The sequence below is a fragment of the Erithacus rubecula genome (genome assembly GCF_903797595.1).
Source record: "Erithacus rubecula genome assembly, chromosome: 6".
Lineage (NCBI taxonomy): Eukaryota > Metazoa > Chordata > Aves > Passeriformes > Muscicapidae > Erithacus > Erithacus rubecula.
The window spans coordinates 28,324,693-28,339,266 of NC_136688.1; the positions used below are offsets into that span (position 1 = coordinate 28,324,693).

Consider the following 14,574-nt stretch of genomic DNA (forward strand, 5'->3'; position numbering starts at 1 on the left):
GTGAAGCTAATTTTACTTACAATTTGATTCAAGATAAAATGTATTATTCCTATTTTTGTAAGTGTATAGTTTATATGTTAATTATCATACCAAGAGTCCCCAGGCTCTTCTTTCAAAAGGAAGCTAATTATTTCATCCTGCTACATGAGGCTTCACAGAGGATTTTGTGTGGCAAGCAGAGTTACCAATCTCTTTCTCAGAGAAATGCTGTGTACCTTGTTAAAAGTTGATGCTAATGCTCTCCCTCTGTTTTTTTTCCTAGGATGATCCTCTCACTAATCTAAACACAGCTTTTGATGTGGCTGAGAAATATCTGGATATTCCAAAGATGCTGGATGCAGAAGGTAAAGTAGAATCCAACAGCTTTTAACTTGCTTTTTCTCAAGAAATTTTCCACTTCTTCTAGGTGGACTTCTTTTGTAGAAGATTTCAGTAACCTCTGAATGTTCCCTGCGTGACTGTGTAGTAAATGTATAGGGAAAAAGTTAAAATGGAATAATGAGTCACATATTCTGCTTCCCTCTTCCTCCTCTGTCCTTCAGTCTTTTGAGTCTAGTATGGAGGTCTTAGCTTGGGGTTGACAAACAAGGCAGAGATGAGTAACACCTGTCATCTGCTGTCTGAAGTGTTCCCTTTCAATTACCCAGCCAAATAATGAGTTAGTGTATGGTACAGGACTTGGTTCCTTTTGCTCCAGGGTTTATTTGCTGTGGTCTTTCTGACCTTGCTGGTATTCTTCCTTTTGAGGGCATGGTATTATTATTATAAAGTGCTTTTTCTTGGCTACTCAGAAATGTTTGGCATGCAGATCCTTCACTGTCTGGGTCTGGAGACCAAGGCAGAGTTCCATGTTGTTCAGAGATGCTTTTGCTGATGATTATGACTGCATCCCTGAGGCCACTGGGACTGCAAGGATTACTTTTCAGAGCCTTGTCAGGACCAGCTTGGCAATAGATTTTGAAGACTGTAACTCTGGAGTACAGCAACAGCCTGAAATAGTTCATTGGTTGTTGGCTATTGGTCTGAAGGCAGCTGGTTTCAATGGTAGCTGTATTTGAGACTTGGGTTGGACAGGAGAAGCAGTTAAAGATTTTTGTTAAATAAAGGAGTGAGAGGAGCAAAGAGGAAAGGTAGGAATAGGACAGCCAAATCCAGTGACCCTGTATTTCAGTAGCTAGGATATTCATATTCCTAGGTAGTATTTCTCATCCCCAGAGATCAGTTTTGCTTTCCCTGCATTCATCATGCTGAGGTAAAAAAACCCATGAGGTTTCCAGAGTAGATTGAAATGTTTCCTGCCATTCTGTAGGAAATAGACACCTCCAAAAGAAGCAGATCTAGCTTCAGATCTTAGCAAAAGTAGCAGTGGTGAAGAGAGCCCCTGGCAAGAGTTCTCATTGCTCTTACTGATCTCTCTCCTCCCTCATGGAGTTGAGCTAATGTGCATTCTTCCACACCATTAATTCTGATCTCTGGAGGTGTTGAGTTTCCCCTGAAACTAATGAAAGGGCCTCTTGAAATTCAAGCCATCATTGTGTTGAAATGGAAGAGGGAGACATGGAAAAGAAGGGAGAAAGTATCTTTCCAGAAGAACAGACCTGCACGAAGAAATTGCAGTATAATTTGTCTATAAAAGTCATGTCAGCCTGATGCCAGTTTGGGTTGATTCAGTCCACCCAATGTGACACAAGACATGCTGACATAAGGCTGCCTTAGCCTGGCCAGACTCTGGAGGAAATGTTATGATGGAGGGGAACCAGAAGGGTGATCCTGGGTTCTGAGACACACACACACATCTTCTGGGGAATGCTGGAAAGCCCTGTGGAATCTCTGTGACACACACACGCTGCAGCAGGCCTCCTGGACAGTGTGGTTCTACCCCTCCTCTGCTTTCCTCCCATCAGTCAATTATGCTCTTAACGTGAGGTTTTTTTTGACAGACATTGTTGGAACTGCCCGTCCTGACGAGAAAGCCATCATGACCTATGTTTCTAGCTTCTACCACGCCTTCTCAGGAGCCCAGAAGGTATCGCAGGATCCCAAGCTCCCTCCACAGAGCACACCTGGTGCCGTTGCTAATGTCCAAACCTTTTTTTCTTTCTCTCTCTCCTCTCTAGCTACGGGCATCTTTATTATTATGTTCTTGGTAGAGTTGGCTGTTGGTTCAAAGTGGTGCCCCAGATACAATACATGGGGCAAGGGAGCCAGGAGTTCCATTTCCCTATAGTCAGCAGTACTTCCAGTGACACTTAGGTATGCCACACTCTGACACACATGTACATTTAAGGGAGTGGGGGGCTCTGCCTTCTCCATTTGCCTTATGAGCTGCTGTCCCAATGGCCAAGAACCTGTACCTCTTGATCCTGGTAAATCAGAGGTAGGATGCTGATCTTACGAAATGCAAAGACCACCACATAGATACTCTGCCCAGCAGGAAACTGCAGCATCCCTCATGGGAAATAATATAGTTATCTATTCACTTTTTTTTTCCATTTTCCAAAGATGGAGAAGCAGAGCTGACTGAGGTTTTATGAAGGGTTTAATGAATGGCCGAAGCTTTATCTTTTGCCTTATGCATGCTGCAGGTTCCAGCAACTTTACTTTAAGCTCTGAACCTGCTGCTTTCTCAAGTTGTGCCACAAATTCAGTCCCAGTTCACCTGGGGCTTACAAAGCATGTCTAGCAAGTACATCCATGGTGGTTTTGCAAACAGAGCATTGACAGAGGTGCCTGTTTTTGTTCATTTGTTTCCTTTTTTTCCCCTCTGTTCTCATCCGTGTTGGAGATCAGGCAGTTGAGTCTTTGCTACTTCTGGTTTAGCCATTTTCCCGTTGGAGATGGAAACATTTTGCGGGTGGAACCTCGCGCACATCTCTTGCCAAAACCCAGCAGCCTGGTGTACTTAGTGCCTTAGGAGCAGGCAGTGGGGGTTGCAGCGGAGCAGATCCTGTGGGAAGCGCGCTGCGTGGGCAGGCTCTGATCTCCAGCTCCTCGAGCGCGGGCGGCCTCATCTCCACACAGCCTGTTGGCATCCTTGGGCCAGGCCAGATCCCATCTCGGGCTCCCCTGGATTGGGGGGTAGGGAGGGGTGCCGCTTTGAGCCACAAGCCAACACTGCTAGCCACCTTCTGATCCAATTCCCAGCTCTCCGCATGGAAATCTGTTTGGCCTGTCCTGCAATGCATGATGGGAAGTTTTCTCCCCCTCTCTCACGCCACCCATGATTGTTTTGTTTTATCCTATGTGCTGCTTCTTACTTTATCCTTTCAACCTCTTTTCCTTCTCTGCACAGATATTTTAGGCACGCTAAGGCCGGATGAGAAGGCCATTATGACCTATGTCTCATGTTACTACCACGCCTTCTCAGGGGCGCAGAAGGTGAGACTTTACCTTAACAACCCCTCCCCTCACCCCGCCCTGCCCACCTGTCCTCTCCAGTGAGGAGTGCCAGACCCCGTCTGCCCCAGGGCCTTTGCAGGGAAGCCCAGTGCATCCAGTGATGCGTTTGGGTATGCTATCTCTAATCTTGCTGGAGAAGTTATATAAATGTCCTTTTGGACAGACTTGAGCTGCTCCTTCCCTCCAGTCTCAGTCCACAGCAGAGGAGGAAGCATTTGGTAAAGCTGGCATTGAAGATGAATGGATGTCTGCTCTGACAGAGGCAGTACCCTTTCAGTAACTAGTGGGCATTGTCCTGGCCAGGCATTGTGCCTCCAGAATCACCACTCAAACCCGCCCACTCCAGGAAATCACAGCCTGTCCCGCTTGGCTGCCATCCTGCCTTCCACACTCAGCCCCCACTAGGTCAGGGGTCTTTTCCTAGGCTGAATCATCCATGAGCTGGTTACATTGCACTTTTGTGCTCCAGCCATGAAACTAATTTCTACCAGGCCTTCAGCTTTCCCAGACTCAGATGTTTTTCCATTCCTTGTTTCTTCCTTGTAATTCTCCCGTTTCCCAAACCACCGATATGTTTTATTTATCTTTCCTCTGCCTTGCCCATCTCCATAGCTTCAGGCCTTCCTTCTTCCTCTGCTTCCTCTTTACTCTAAAGTCTCTTTGCCTGACATCAGAATGTTTGGAACTAAAAACTTAAGTTGCAGATCACCTTTGGGCAAGCAATTCCCAGCAATCCTTTGAATAAGGAAAGAAGGTCAATTCTTTTCTCCCGTGTCATAACCTGCCTGGACTGTGGCCCTTCCACAAGATTACTGCTGATTTCAAATATGCTTTAGAACAGTAAAATCTAAAATCCAAGACTACATTTTCCATGTTATGGGCAGGCCTTTTTCTATTTGAGACACAGTCCTTGTGTTGCCCAGCTTGAGGGCTAACCTGACTCTAGGAAGGTTCCATCTCCTTTATGCAAACAGTGCTGATGGTCCCAACACTGATTCAGTTTCCATGCTGATGCTGGCTTTCAGAGGGCAAATGCAAGCAGTAGTTACCAGGGAGCAGCTCTTTAGTTCAAGCTTTTTGTTCTCTGCCCAGTTTCATATAAATTACGTGATACTGTCTTGTTTCCAAGGAACTGGGAATGTATCCCACAGCAGTGCAGTAGACTTGCCCATTTGGCATAAATTGTGTAGTCATGACTTTTCTGCTAGGATCCTGTGGTTTTTTTGTTCAAAACACTCAAGACCAGTCTGCAAGCTCCAGCCAGCTGATACTTGCCTAGGAAGACTAGTTTCAGAAATCATGCCAGCCTCATGATAAGGCCTCCTGTTTGCCAGGTGCCCCTGAGGGACTGCTCCATGCAGTCTGCTTACCCTGAGGAACTCTAAATGAGGAAACATCATACCACAATATGAGGAGGGTTGTAGCCTTCCTTTTCTTTCTGCACCCATTCCATGATTTGGAAACCTGCTCAGCAGGTTCCATGCTCTGATCAGCAGTTTAGGTTGATGCTCAGTCTCCTGGGATAACTGAAAACAGTCTTCTTCTTGCCTCAAGACCTGAACCAAGTAGCTGGGGCAAAAACTTGAGATGAAGTTTCTCAGTTATTAAAGTTCCAGTCCCATGGAGTCCAACTGTCTTACAGGGAAGATGTAATATGTTACTAATTTTTTAGCAGTCCTTATGGGCCAGCAACTCAATTGTGCCCTGGCAGGAGGGGCACAGCTCCTTTTTGGAGGTGCCCTAGTCATAAATTCACCAGCTGCTGAGTGACACAGATTCAAACCCACAGGCAAATGCAAAGTGATTGCTGAGTACAAGCCCCTGCCCAGATGTTACTGTGTTGCCCCTTCATGCAGAGTTAGGTGACTTACTGTGATATCACTCAATTTTTCATCCAGATTTTTCATTACTGTCACCAGGCCTGAAGGGAGAGTCCCATGAGCTGCTTTCTGCTTCTTTCATTCTCTTATCCTGAGCCTTTGAAGGTACAGGGTCCCCAGCCTGACATGTGTATGTAGATGGCTGCTTTTTCTCTCTGCCATTTATATATATATATTTGTAGGTATACTTGCTTTGGTTGGTTTGCTTGTTTTCTAACCGCTTCTGACTTTCACACTAAATGCATGCAACTACTGGTTGGCTTAATATTTTGTAAACTTGTGGCAATTTCTAACTAATGTTTTGCTGTTTTATTAAGAGATTGTGTTTGGTGTATTTTGGAGTGGTCCTCTGAGGTCAGAGGACTGCAACAGGCAGGCATCTTCCCCTGAAGCTAGAGGACAGCAGCAGGCAGGCATGCCTACATAGTGCACTGTGGGAATGCCTTCCTTCATGATCCTCCTCGGCAGAAAGTTCATGGATCCATGAACTAGAGAGACTGCAAACTCTACTCCTATCCTAAGCAGTTCAAGTTATGGTTGAGAAGCACAGAAAAGACTAAAGGCAGATAAATTGCTGCCATTGAGTTTCTCATTTGGATTCCACCAGACAGCATGTGCATAGACACAGCAGCTGGTAGCACAGGGAATGTCCTGGGCTTGCCCTCCCCAAGACTCTGAGTGCAAGCAGTACAATGTGTCAGCATGATGCTGCACTGAAGCAGATGAGCTCACACAGGTTCTCTGAGAATACAGATAATGCAGCTTTCAGACCCTAGGATTGTGCATCTTCTCAGTGCTGCCCTGTGCCTTGTGAGCATCTTGGCTTTTTTGGAGTCAGCATGAACATTCTAAGTGCATCATTACCTTTAGGAGTGTGGGGAAGCCAAAATAACTTTTTCCACTGAACTAATGGAGGTGTAGGGGGAGCTGCCTTGGCCTCATGTAAACATCTTGGTGTGCCACTCTTCTTTTACCTGAAAGTATTTCATTTTAGTTTTGAGGTTGCCATCACTATGGATCAGCTCATTAGCAGTTGTGGGGTATTTGTGAAGGTTGCCTGAAAGCTCTGGCATCCTTCTGTCCTACCTTGCTCAGAGCACAGTGTAACATGTTGCTCATTACATTAATGGTGATTGTGGCCACAGAGCCTTTCCTGTGGCTGCAGCAACAGCACACTATTGCATAGAGCAGTAGCAGTTCCAGGGCAAGAACCATTGGGAGGCAAGTACTGGTGGGGGAGAGAAAGCCTCTATACTCCTGCCATGAGGATAATACAAATAATGTTGTAACTGCTGACATTCTTAGGGTCTTTTTGTTTGGACAGTTGTTCAACACGCATATACACACACACATATTTGAACTTGGGCAGCTGGAGAAAGTCTATCATCAGATACATGTAAATATGCCTCACTGGGATGGGGTCCTGCCTGCACAGCTGGCTGCTGCTGCAGTGAGCTCATGGGGTGTAAAAATAAGAAAGTTAAATGAACACCTCTCCTGGAGTGATTGAGATAAACATTAGGTATCACCAGTTCCCTCAGTCACTAGGCATATCATGGTAGGGCTCCAGCAATGTCTTTTTGACATACTGTTTGGTCTCATGTCTATAGTTTTCTCTGTATATCAAAAACACTCCATTAGAGTACAAACTTTAGTTAAAAATAGGTCAAAGTACAAGCTTTCTTAAATGTAACCATTGTTTGCAATTTTTGCACATTTCTTTTTAAGTGAAACTGCTCCTTTTCCTGCACAGGTCTCTCTGATGTGTTTTAAATTAGCTGATAATCTGTGTATCTCATAGCTGGTCTACTTTAGTGAAAGGGCAGATGACTGAATGGATGTTTTAACAGCTTCATTTCATTCTACAAATGAATAAGATTGCTGTGTCCTCTGGGACCTTAGCAGTCCATACATCACTGTACAGCCTATGACTTTATTGCTATTCTTGCTGCTTCACATCAGCTGCAAAAATTGGAGTTTTTTCTCAAATGTCCTTGAAGATTGAATAAACAGATAATAAAAGGTCTTTTAAAAATAGAAGAAGGTTGAAACTTAACCAGCTATAAACTCAGCAAAACTTATTTTGGCATCAGTCCTAAATGGAGTTTTGAGGCAGGACACAGCATTTACAGTTGGTTTGTTGTAGTGTTGGCATGTTGTCCTCCTTGGTTGCACTCAGCCTCTGTAAGGAGTACTTCTCCCAAGGAACCCTGTGGGTACCTCTAGCACCTTCTCCAGGCACCAGGGTCACAGTTGTATTGTGGTAAGAGGGGTCTGAGCAGTCCCCTGATGCATCACAGGGGCATTTCCTCAGGCTTTGTGTCATGGCACACACCATGGTGATGATGAAGGGAGCTGATAACCCACAGATAGATTCTGTGCAAGGATCAGCCTGCTTGTGTGTCCCCTATGCCAAACACACACATGCCACTCCAGACCACACAGACTGCTTCTGAGTTCATAGCTGGGATTTTTCTGATCCCTTCTTTCCAAATTCATGTTCTAACATGTTGAGCTCCCTGCAGGGAATCAGGTTTTGGTCTCACAATGGAAAGAAAAAAAGAACAAAGCTCCAAACCTGAATAGTAACAGTAGGATATTTTTTTTATTGTAAGACTTGTTTTGAAAGAGTAAGCAGAAAGATTACCCAGAAAAGTAGGGGGAGAAAAAATCCTCAGCTGGATCATGAGACTCTGAATACATGGTAGGTGTATGTTCCACCAAGGAGGTGGCCCTGTAATCAGTGCCAGAAATACAGGGGGAACTGGAAGACAGTTCTGTTGGGCAGAATTTAAGATTATCTACCATTTAATCTGCCAAACAAAATTAGGGATTTTCCTGTAAATCCTGTCTGTGGGTTAACTCTGTTTTGGTAGTTCTGTCCTGGGGTAAAAGTACAGAGACAGTCTCATTAGCTTGACATCAATCTTACTGCTGTTCCAGCTCAGAATGCAGGTATGGGGAGTGGAGGTGGCAGCAGAAACTCCCTGTCTTTGAAGAAGTGGCCAGGGTCCATCTGGTAGGAAACAAACAAGGCCCTCTTACAGCAGCAGCTCCAGAAAAAGCACAGAAACATTGGTTGCCCCACAACACAGAGGGTAGAATCAGCACAGCCGAGAATCACTGAAAAGGGAAGAAAACAAATCACTATTGAAGGCCAGATGGAAAGCAGAGAGGTCAGGACAGACATCCCAAAGTGCAGACAGGTTGCTAGAGCTAAGAGTAGGAGATTAAACCACAGGTATGTAGCAGGAAGCTAAGATGCAAGTTTTGGTTTGGATTTTATTTTTTTTTTTCACATTTTTCCCTTCTTCATTTTTCTTCTCTTTGTCAGGCGGAGACAGCAGCAAATCGTATCTGCAAGGTGCTGGCAGTCAACCAAGAAAATGAACAGCTCATGGAAGACTACGAAAAACTGGCCAGTGATGTAGGTGTTGGTTTCTGAGTGGTGGTGAAATGCAGGAAAGGATTGAATTTAATGCTGATGGGTAATCTTGGGGAGTGCAATTGACCCACTGCTGTTGTCTTTGGAAAATTATTTTTTCCTCTTCAAATTAAAGACTGAAGTTACCTTAAAGACAAGAGCAATTTACTTTAAAACAGAAAGCTTCCACAGAGAAGCTCTGAATTTCTCAATTTATTAAAGCCAACCCAGAAATGCTAAAGTCGAAGGAAAAATCAAGTTGATTTAACTTTCCTCAGACTTCACAAGTTCATTACATCTTCCATATAGCTTGTATGCTAATATACTGTAGAAGTCAGGAGTTGGATCAGAGAATAAAAGTTAGAGATATTTGAGGAAAGAAATAGGCATTTGATGATTATGGAAAGAATCTCTGTCAGATACAGGCTAGAGGCTGGTTTTTTTTAGCTGAAAAGACTGACAACAGGAAAACTACAAGAGACCAAATGTGGACTGGAGTATGTTTGTGGTAGATAAGTAGGGAGGAGAAGATGGACAGCAAAAGGGCAAACATAACCCATAAGCCTGGTTTGAGCCTGATCTGAAAAACAAAGTGCACTACTCCAGTCACACTGTAGAGTGCCTATTGCATTAGCAGATGGGTTTGTTATGGAGATATATCCAAAGAGCGACAGTGAATTTGAGGAAGCTAGAGTGGAAAAAGTGTGAGGCTCAACTGAAGGCAAGAACTTGATTTCTCATGTCAGATTTTTCTGGAGCTATATGACTTAGGACATCCTTTAATTATGCAACAGTCCAGAAAAATTCTTAAGGCTTTAACATAATCCGAGGATATAGTTTTGGTCCTGCTTGTGCAAAAGCTGTGCCTTAAACATGTTGGCAGTGGTGAAACAAGCAGTACTACTTAGTGTGGTAGGGAATGTGCTGCTCATTAAAAAAAAAAAAAAAAAAAAAAAAGTACTTCCAAAAAAAAGCTGTCAAACTTCTTTACAAGCCCTGCTGGTGGCAGAATCTTTCTGATAGCAAACATAAAAGTAAATGGTCCCTTATGAAATCAGAGCAACACCTGCAGTTCCAGCACAATTTTCAGTTCAAGGCTTCTTGTCATTGCTCCTTCCAGCTGCTGGAGTGGATTCGTCGCACCATCCCCTGGCTGGAGAACCGGGCCCCAGAGAACACCATGCAAGCCATGCAGCAGAAACTGGAGGACTTCCGGGACTACCGGCGCCTGCACAAGCCCCCCAAGGTCCAGGAGAAGTGCCAACTTGAGATCAATTTCAACACCTTGCAGACCAAGCTGCGGCTCAGCAACAGGCCAGCCTTCATGCCCTCCGAAGGGAAGATGGTCTCGGTGAGTGGGGTGGCTGCTGCTCTAGACCCCAAACATGCCTGGGAAATGAGACTCTTTTTCTGCAGACAGTTATATCCTGACACTTCTAGTCCTGCTTAAGTCTTTGTGTCCCTGCCTTGTCTGCAGAACGCTATGAGATGAAAAGCCCATGCTCACTCCCTCCAGTTAGTTGGAGCCATGTAGCTCGCAGGGACTGGTGCTGGGGAACATCTTCCCTCCAACTTTTAATTTGCCTTGTCTTCTTATGTTTCTGTCTGTAGGATATAAACAATGCCTGGGGTGGTCTAGAGCAGGCTGAGAAGGGCTATGAGGAGTGGTTATTGAATGAGATCCGGAGGCTGGAGAGGCTGGATCACCTGGCAGAGAAGTTCCGGCAGAAGGCATCCATTCATGAGTCCTGGACAGATGGTAATGCCAGCCCACATACTTCCTGTTGCCTGACACAGTGCTGACTGTTATGTAGGGAGGAGGAGATGGATTGTGCATGGGTCCTTCCATGAGAGTTTCCTCTTAAGAAGGCTGTATTTATTTCTTATTTCAAAAAATGTGTGAAAACCACCTTGATCTCTGTTCCGCATCATGCAGTCAGCGTTGGCATTTCCTAACTGTGGCAAAGTGAGAACTTTGGCTAGAAGAATGCAGCCACAGAGCAGAGGAAAAGTTCCTGTACAGTAAATGCTACTATTGGCTTTTACAGGATCAGCATAACCCATTTTGCACATACTGAGACGAGTCCAGTATAAACTGTGACGGTGCTGGCTTAAGCTACATTATGTGCCCTTCTGTGTTGTTAATGGCAAACTCTCACTTTGTGGTTTGAAAGTGAGCACTGTGCTTCTCTAGGCCAGCAGGCACGGGGACAAGCCTCGGGCAGGGCAGCTGGAGCGAGGCAATCCAGGGTGTCTGAGTGGGGAGAGCTGGCTTTGGCCACCCTGGGTCCTCTCCTTCATTTCTCTGTCCTTTGGCTCCCTCCCCAGGTAAGGAAGCAATGCTGCAGCAGAAGGATTACGAAACTGCAACCCTCTCGGAGATCAAGGCCCTGCTGAAGAAACACGAGGCCTTTGAGAGTGACCTGGCTGCACACCAGGACCGCGTGGAACAGATTGCTGCTATTGCACAAGAGCTCAAGTACGGCACCCAGAGCACGTCCCGTCCCGGGGCCAGGGAGGCTCACTGAGCTTTGCCCTCTGGAGAGCAAAAAATCCATCCCCATACAAAAATGCTGGGAATTCCCAGTGTTTCCAAACAGTATCTAGGATACTGCTGTCCAGTATCTGGACACACCAGAAAAGCAGGCCAGAAAGTGGATGAGCTGAGGGTGCTGTTGAGGAGGAGGCAGAATTATACTCCTAAGCCAAGTTTCCATCCTCTTCCAGTTCATTATGCTGCCATGAACCCTTTCCTAAAGAGTCTGACCTGCTGCTGGCACATGCTGTATTTCAAAGTTGTGACACTGTCATACTTTTCCAGGAACAGAAGGAAAGAGGAGAGGACAGGAGGGTCTCAGTTTGCTCTCTTTTATTAAAAAAATAGTCCTTCTTATTCCAGCAGGGAAAAGCTGCTTGAGCCCATTGTGACCTCATTCTTTCTCCCAGGAGTGCCTGCTGATCAGTGCACTCTATTCAGCACTTGTTGCAGGATATCCTTGCAGCAGATCAGGTCTTTCCCTTCTTGGAAACCTTCACCTCTACTCCTTTTCCTGGAGTAATACAGGTTACCTGGATAAATGCTAGAATAGCAGGCAGGCAAAGAGCTAGCAGCTGCAGTGAAGGAAGGTTTTGAAACCCTGCATGTTTCTTGGCAAAAACACTGAACTACTTGGTTTTGACTCTGTTTCCTATTTTAAAAAGATTTATGTATCACACTGGCCTATCTAAGGTTAATGTCTGGGCCAAGATCAGTCCTTTTGGGCTGAAGAGCTGTTTTTCTCTAAAAAATTAGGATTATTGGATCAAGATCATTATCTTCTTGAACAACAGAGATTTACAGAATTGCCTTCTTGTCCAGTGGAGGATTGACCTTGGAATAGGAGGAAGGAGGGTTCCAGGCAATCCTCCATGTCAGTAAGATTAAAACTGAGTCTGTCTAGTCACCAAGCATTACCTGACCTGCCACTTCCAAAGCAGACACTACATGTCAGCCAAAGCAGCTGCAGCTCTAAGAGCAGCAGGGAAGATTGAGACCTAAGCTGTGGGAGAGGTTATTTCTTCTAAAGTGTGAGAACAGCAGGCTCTGCTCTTGTTATAGAAACCATCTTCCATTCCAGCAAAGGGGCCATGCCCTGAAAAACCATGGCAGAGCTCTTTTCTCCCCTAGAGACACACTGCCAGAGAAATGCAGAGGATGTGGAGGAAGCCACTGCAGCTACCCATGGCAGAAGTGTTTGGGCATGGATGTTTCCCTCCCTAGCCATAGTGTCCAGCACAAGTCTGCTACAAGACAGGCTTTCAGAAGGAGTTCTTTCATCTGCAGTGCTGGCTCTGCAGCAAAGTAGATCAAGCAACTGATCTGGATTAAAAACCTAGCAAATAAGTTATTTTTAGCCCAAATCAGTTTCCTGACTAGTTTATTGGAGGACTCTACCAACAGCTGTGCCCACACACCCCAGGAGGGGAATACAATGGCATGAAGAAGCAAGGCTGGGGGAGGCAAGAGTGTAACCTGCATTACTGCTTAAAGAATTGCTCATCAGATGGCCCAGGGTCACTGAGTGATTAATTCTGGGTTTTTTCTGCCAAGGTTGACACTTCCCAGATTGGCTCCCTCTGCCTGCAGATTTCTACCACTTTGACCAGAACCATGAGCACAAAGCAATGCAAGGCTGCAAGCTTTAGTGTGCCCCTGCGTGCTCCTTTGCCCAGGAATACCTGTGTTCCTTGAGTGTCAGCCTATAGACATGTCAGCAAAGCACTTCTTGTCAGGCATATAGGAGAGAAACCTACATGGTTATTCTGAGATTGACCTAAATAAATTTGCTGGGTTATGTAATTTAGCTATTCCTTGCCACCTGTACTATGCAATTCTTAGGGAAATCTTAAACAGTTTCTTAGTGTTCCTTATAAAATCTTTGCTTTCCATTCTGGTGTATAAGACACAGTTTGTTAGGCTGCATAATGTTCTTAAGCAGCATACAGGAGCAGATTGCTCTGATCATAATCTGCTTATTTCTAGTTTGAGCAAAAGTCTATACTCCCTTCCCCCTTTGGCAAGTTATTCCTATCAGTTAGCCAGCCTCAGTATTTGTTGAGGCCTTGGGTGGTCCTGTTCTGTTTGATTCAGCATAACACATGCAGTGTATCCTAAACTAGATCCTGATATCATCCTGACTTGCTTTATTTGCAGCAACCATGATCTCTGTCTGAATCTGTTTTAAAGACTGATCAAGATTTCTAATAGGTTTCTCTTATTTCAGTACAGGGTCATTATTTGACTTCTTGTCATTTTTGTCCCCACCCCTTATAGTGAGCTGGACTATTACGACTCTCCCAGTGTCAATGCCAGGTGCCAGAAGATCTGTGACCAGTGGGATAATCTGGGTGCCCTAACCCAGAAACGTAGAGAAGCCTTGGAGGTGAGATGTGTTACAAGTTGGACCCTCTGGGTAGTGCATTCGTGCTGCCCGAGCTGCAGTGGACACAAACAATGTCAGCTTGTTTGTGAGCTCCTAGAACATCCTGGGCTGGAAACAAGGGCTACATTTCAGTGTACTTAGGTTGCTTTTCTTCAAGCCCACTTATGGTGCCATTTGTTTGCTCTGGCTATTGATTTGTTTTTACATTTTTTTGTGTTTTGTAAGCTTATTCTGCCTGAAATTCTGCCTTGTTTTGTTTTATTTCAAAGGACCTTGGATTTATTTTATTCCCCTTAGAGGGAAAAAATCTATCCAGTGTGTAATCTCTAATAGCAGAGAGACTTTTACTGACATGCCATCCTGAGAGTACCAAGGAGGTCTGAAAGGAAGGAACAGCTCAGACAATCCATGTATTTATGTGATTATTCTTCTCCAACCATCTCTCCTGCTTTTCTTTTATTTCTTTTTGTGCATACACAGAGAACAGAGAAACTACTGGAAACAATTGATCAGTTGTACCTGGAGTATGCCAAACGAGCTGCCCCCTTCAATAACTGGATGGAAGGGGCCATGGAGGATCTGCAGGACACATTCATTGTTCACACCATTGAGGAGATCCAGGTACAGAGCAGTCATTTGCACCAGTTACCTGGGGACACTGAGAAGTTCGGGCTCTCCTGAGTTCTGTGAATTCAGAGTGGTATGAATTTATAGGTCATATTTTGGTGCTTTTGCTCTGTTGAGTGAGCCTTATCGAGAGAAATAAAAATGAGTACGTTTTTCCTTGATTTTCTCCAAAAACCTGGATCTGAATAGGTATAAAGCATACATACATCACTCTAGCTAGACACAAAAACTGAAAACAGATTTTTCAGAGGAATTACAGAGCCATATCAACAGAAGCCTGAAAATTGAGAGAACCTTTTAGGGTCTTGTAATTTTTCTTGAC

At 44.8% G+C, this 14,574-nt stretch overlaps 1 protein-coding gene across 4 annotated transcripts in view; it reads left to right on the forward strand.

The window, feature by feature from the left end:
• The window catches only part of ACTN1 (actinin alpha 1), an 85,559-nt gene that overhangs the window by 59,758 nt on the left and 11,227 nt on the right, over positions 1-14,574 (forward strand). For 3 of the 4 annotated variants that reach the window (XM_079309639.1, XM_079309636.1, XM_079309638.1), the window contains exons 7-14: positions 263-344; positions 1,941-2,026; positions 8,614-8,706; positions 9,824-10,054; positions 10,315-10,462; positions 11,032-11,182; positions 13,517-13,625; positions 14,106-14,246. In XM_079309639.1, the coding sequence (XP_079165765.1) occupies positions 263-344; positions 1,941-2,026; positions 8,614-8,706; positions 9,824-10,054; positions 10,315-10,462; positions 11,032-11,182; positions 13,517-13,625; positions 14,106-14,246 (1,041 nt within the window). Of the gene's footprint in view, positions 1-262; positions 345-1,940; positions 2,027-3,292; positions 3,379-8,613; positions 8,707-9,823; positions 10,055-10,314; positions 10,463-11,031; positions 11,183-13,516; positions 13,626-14,105; positions 14,247-14,574 lie in introns of all 4 variants that reach the window. The other variant, XM_079309637.1, reaches the window with a different exon arrangement.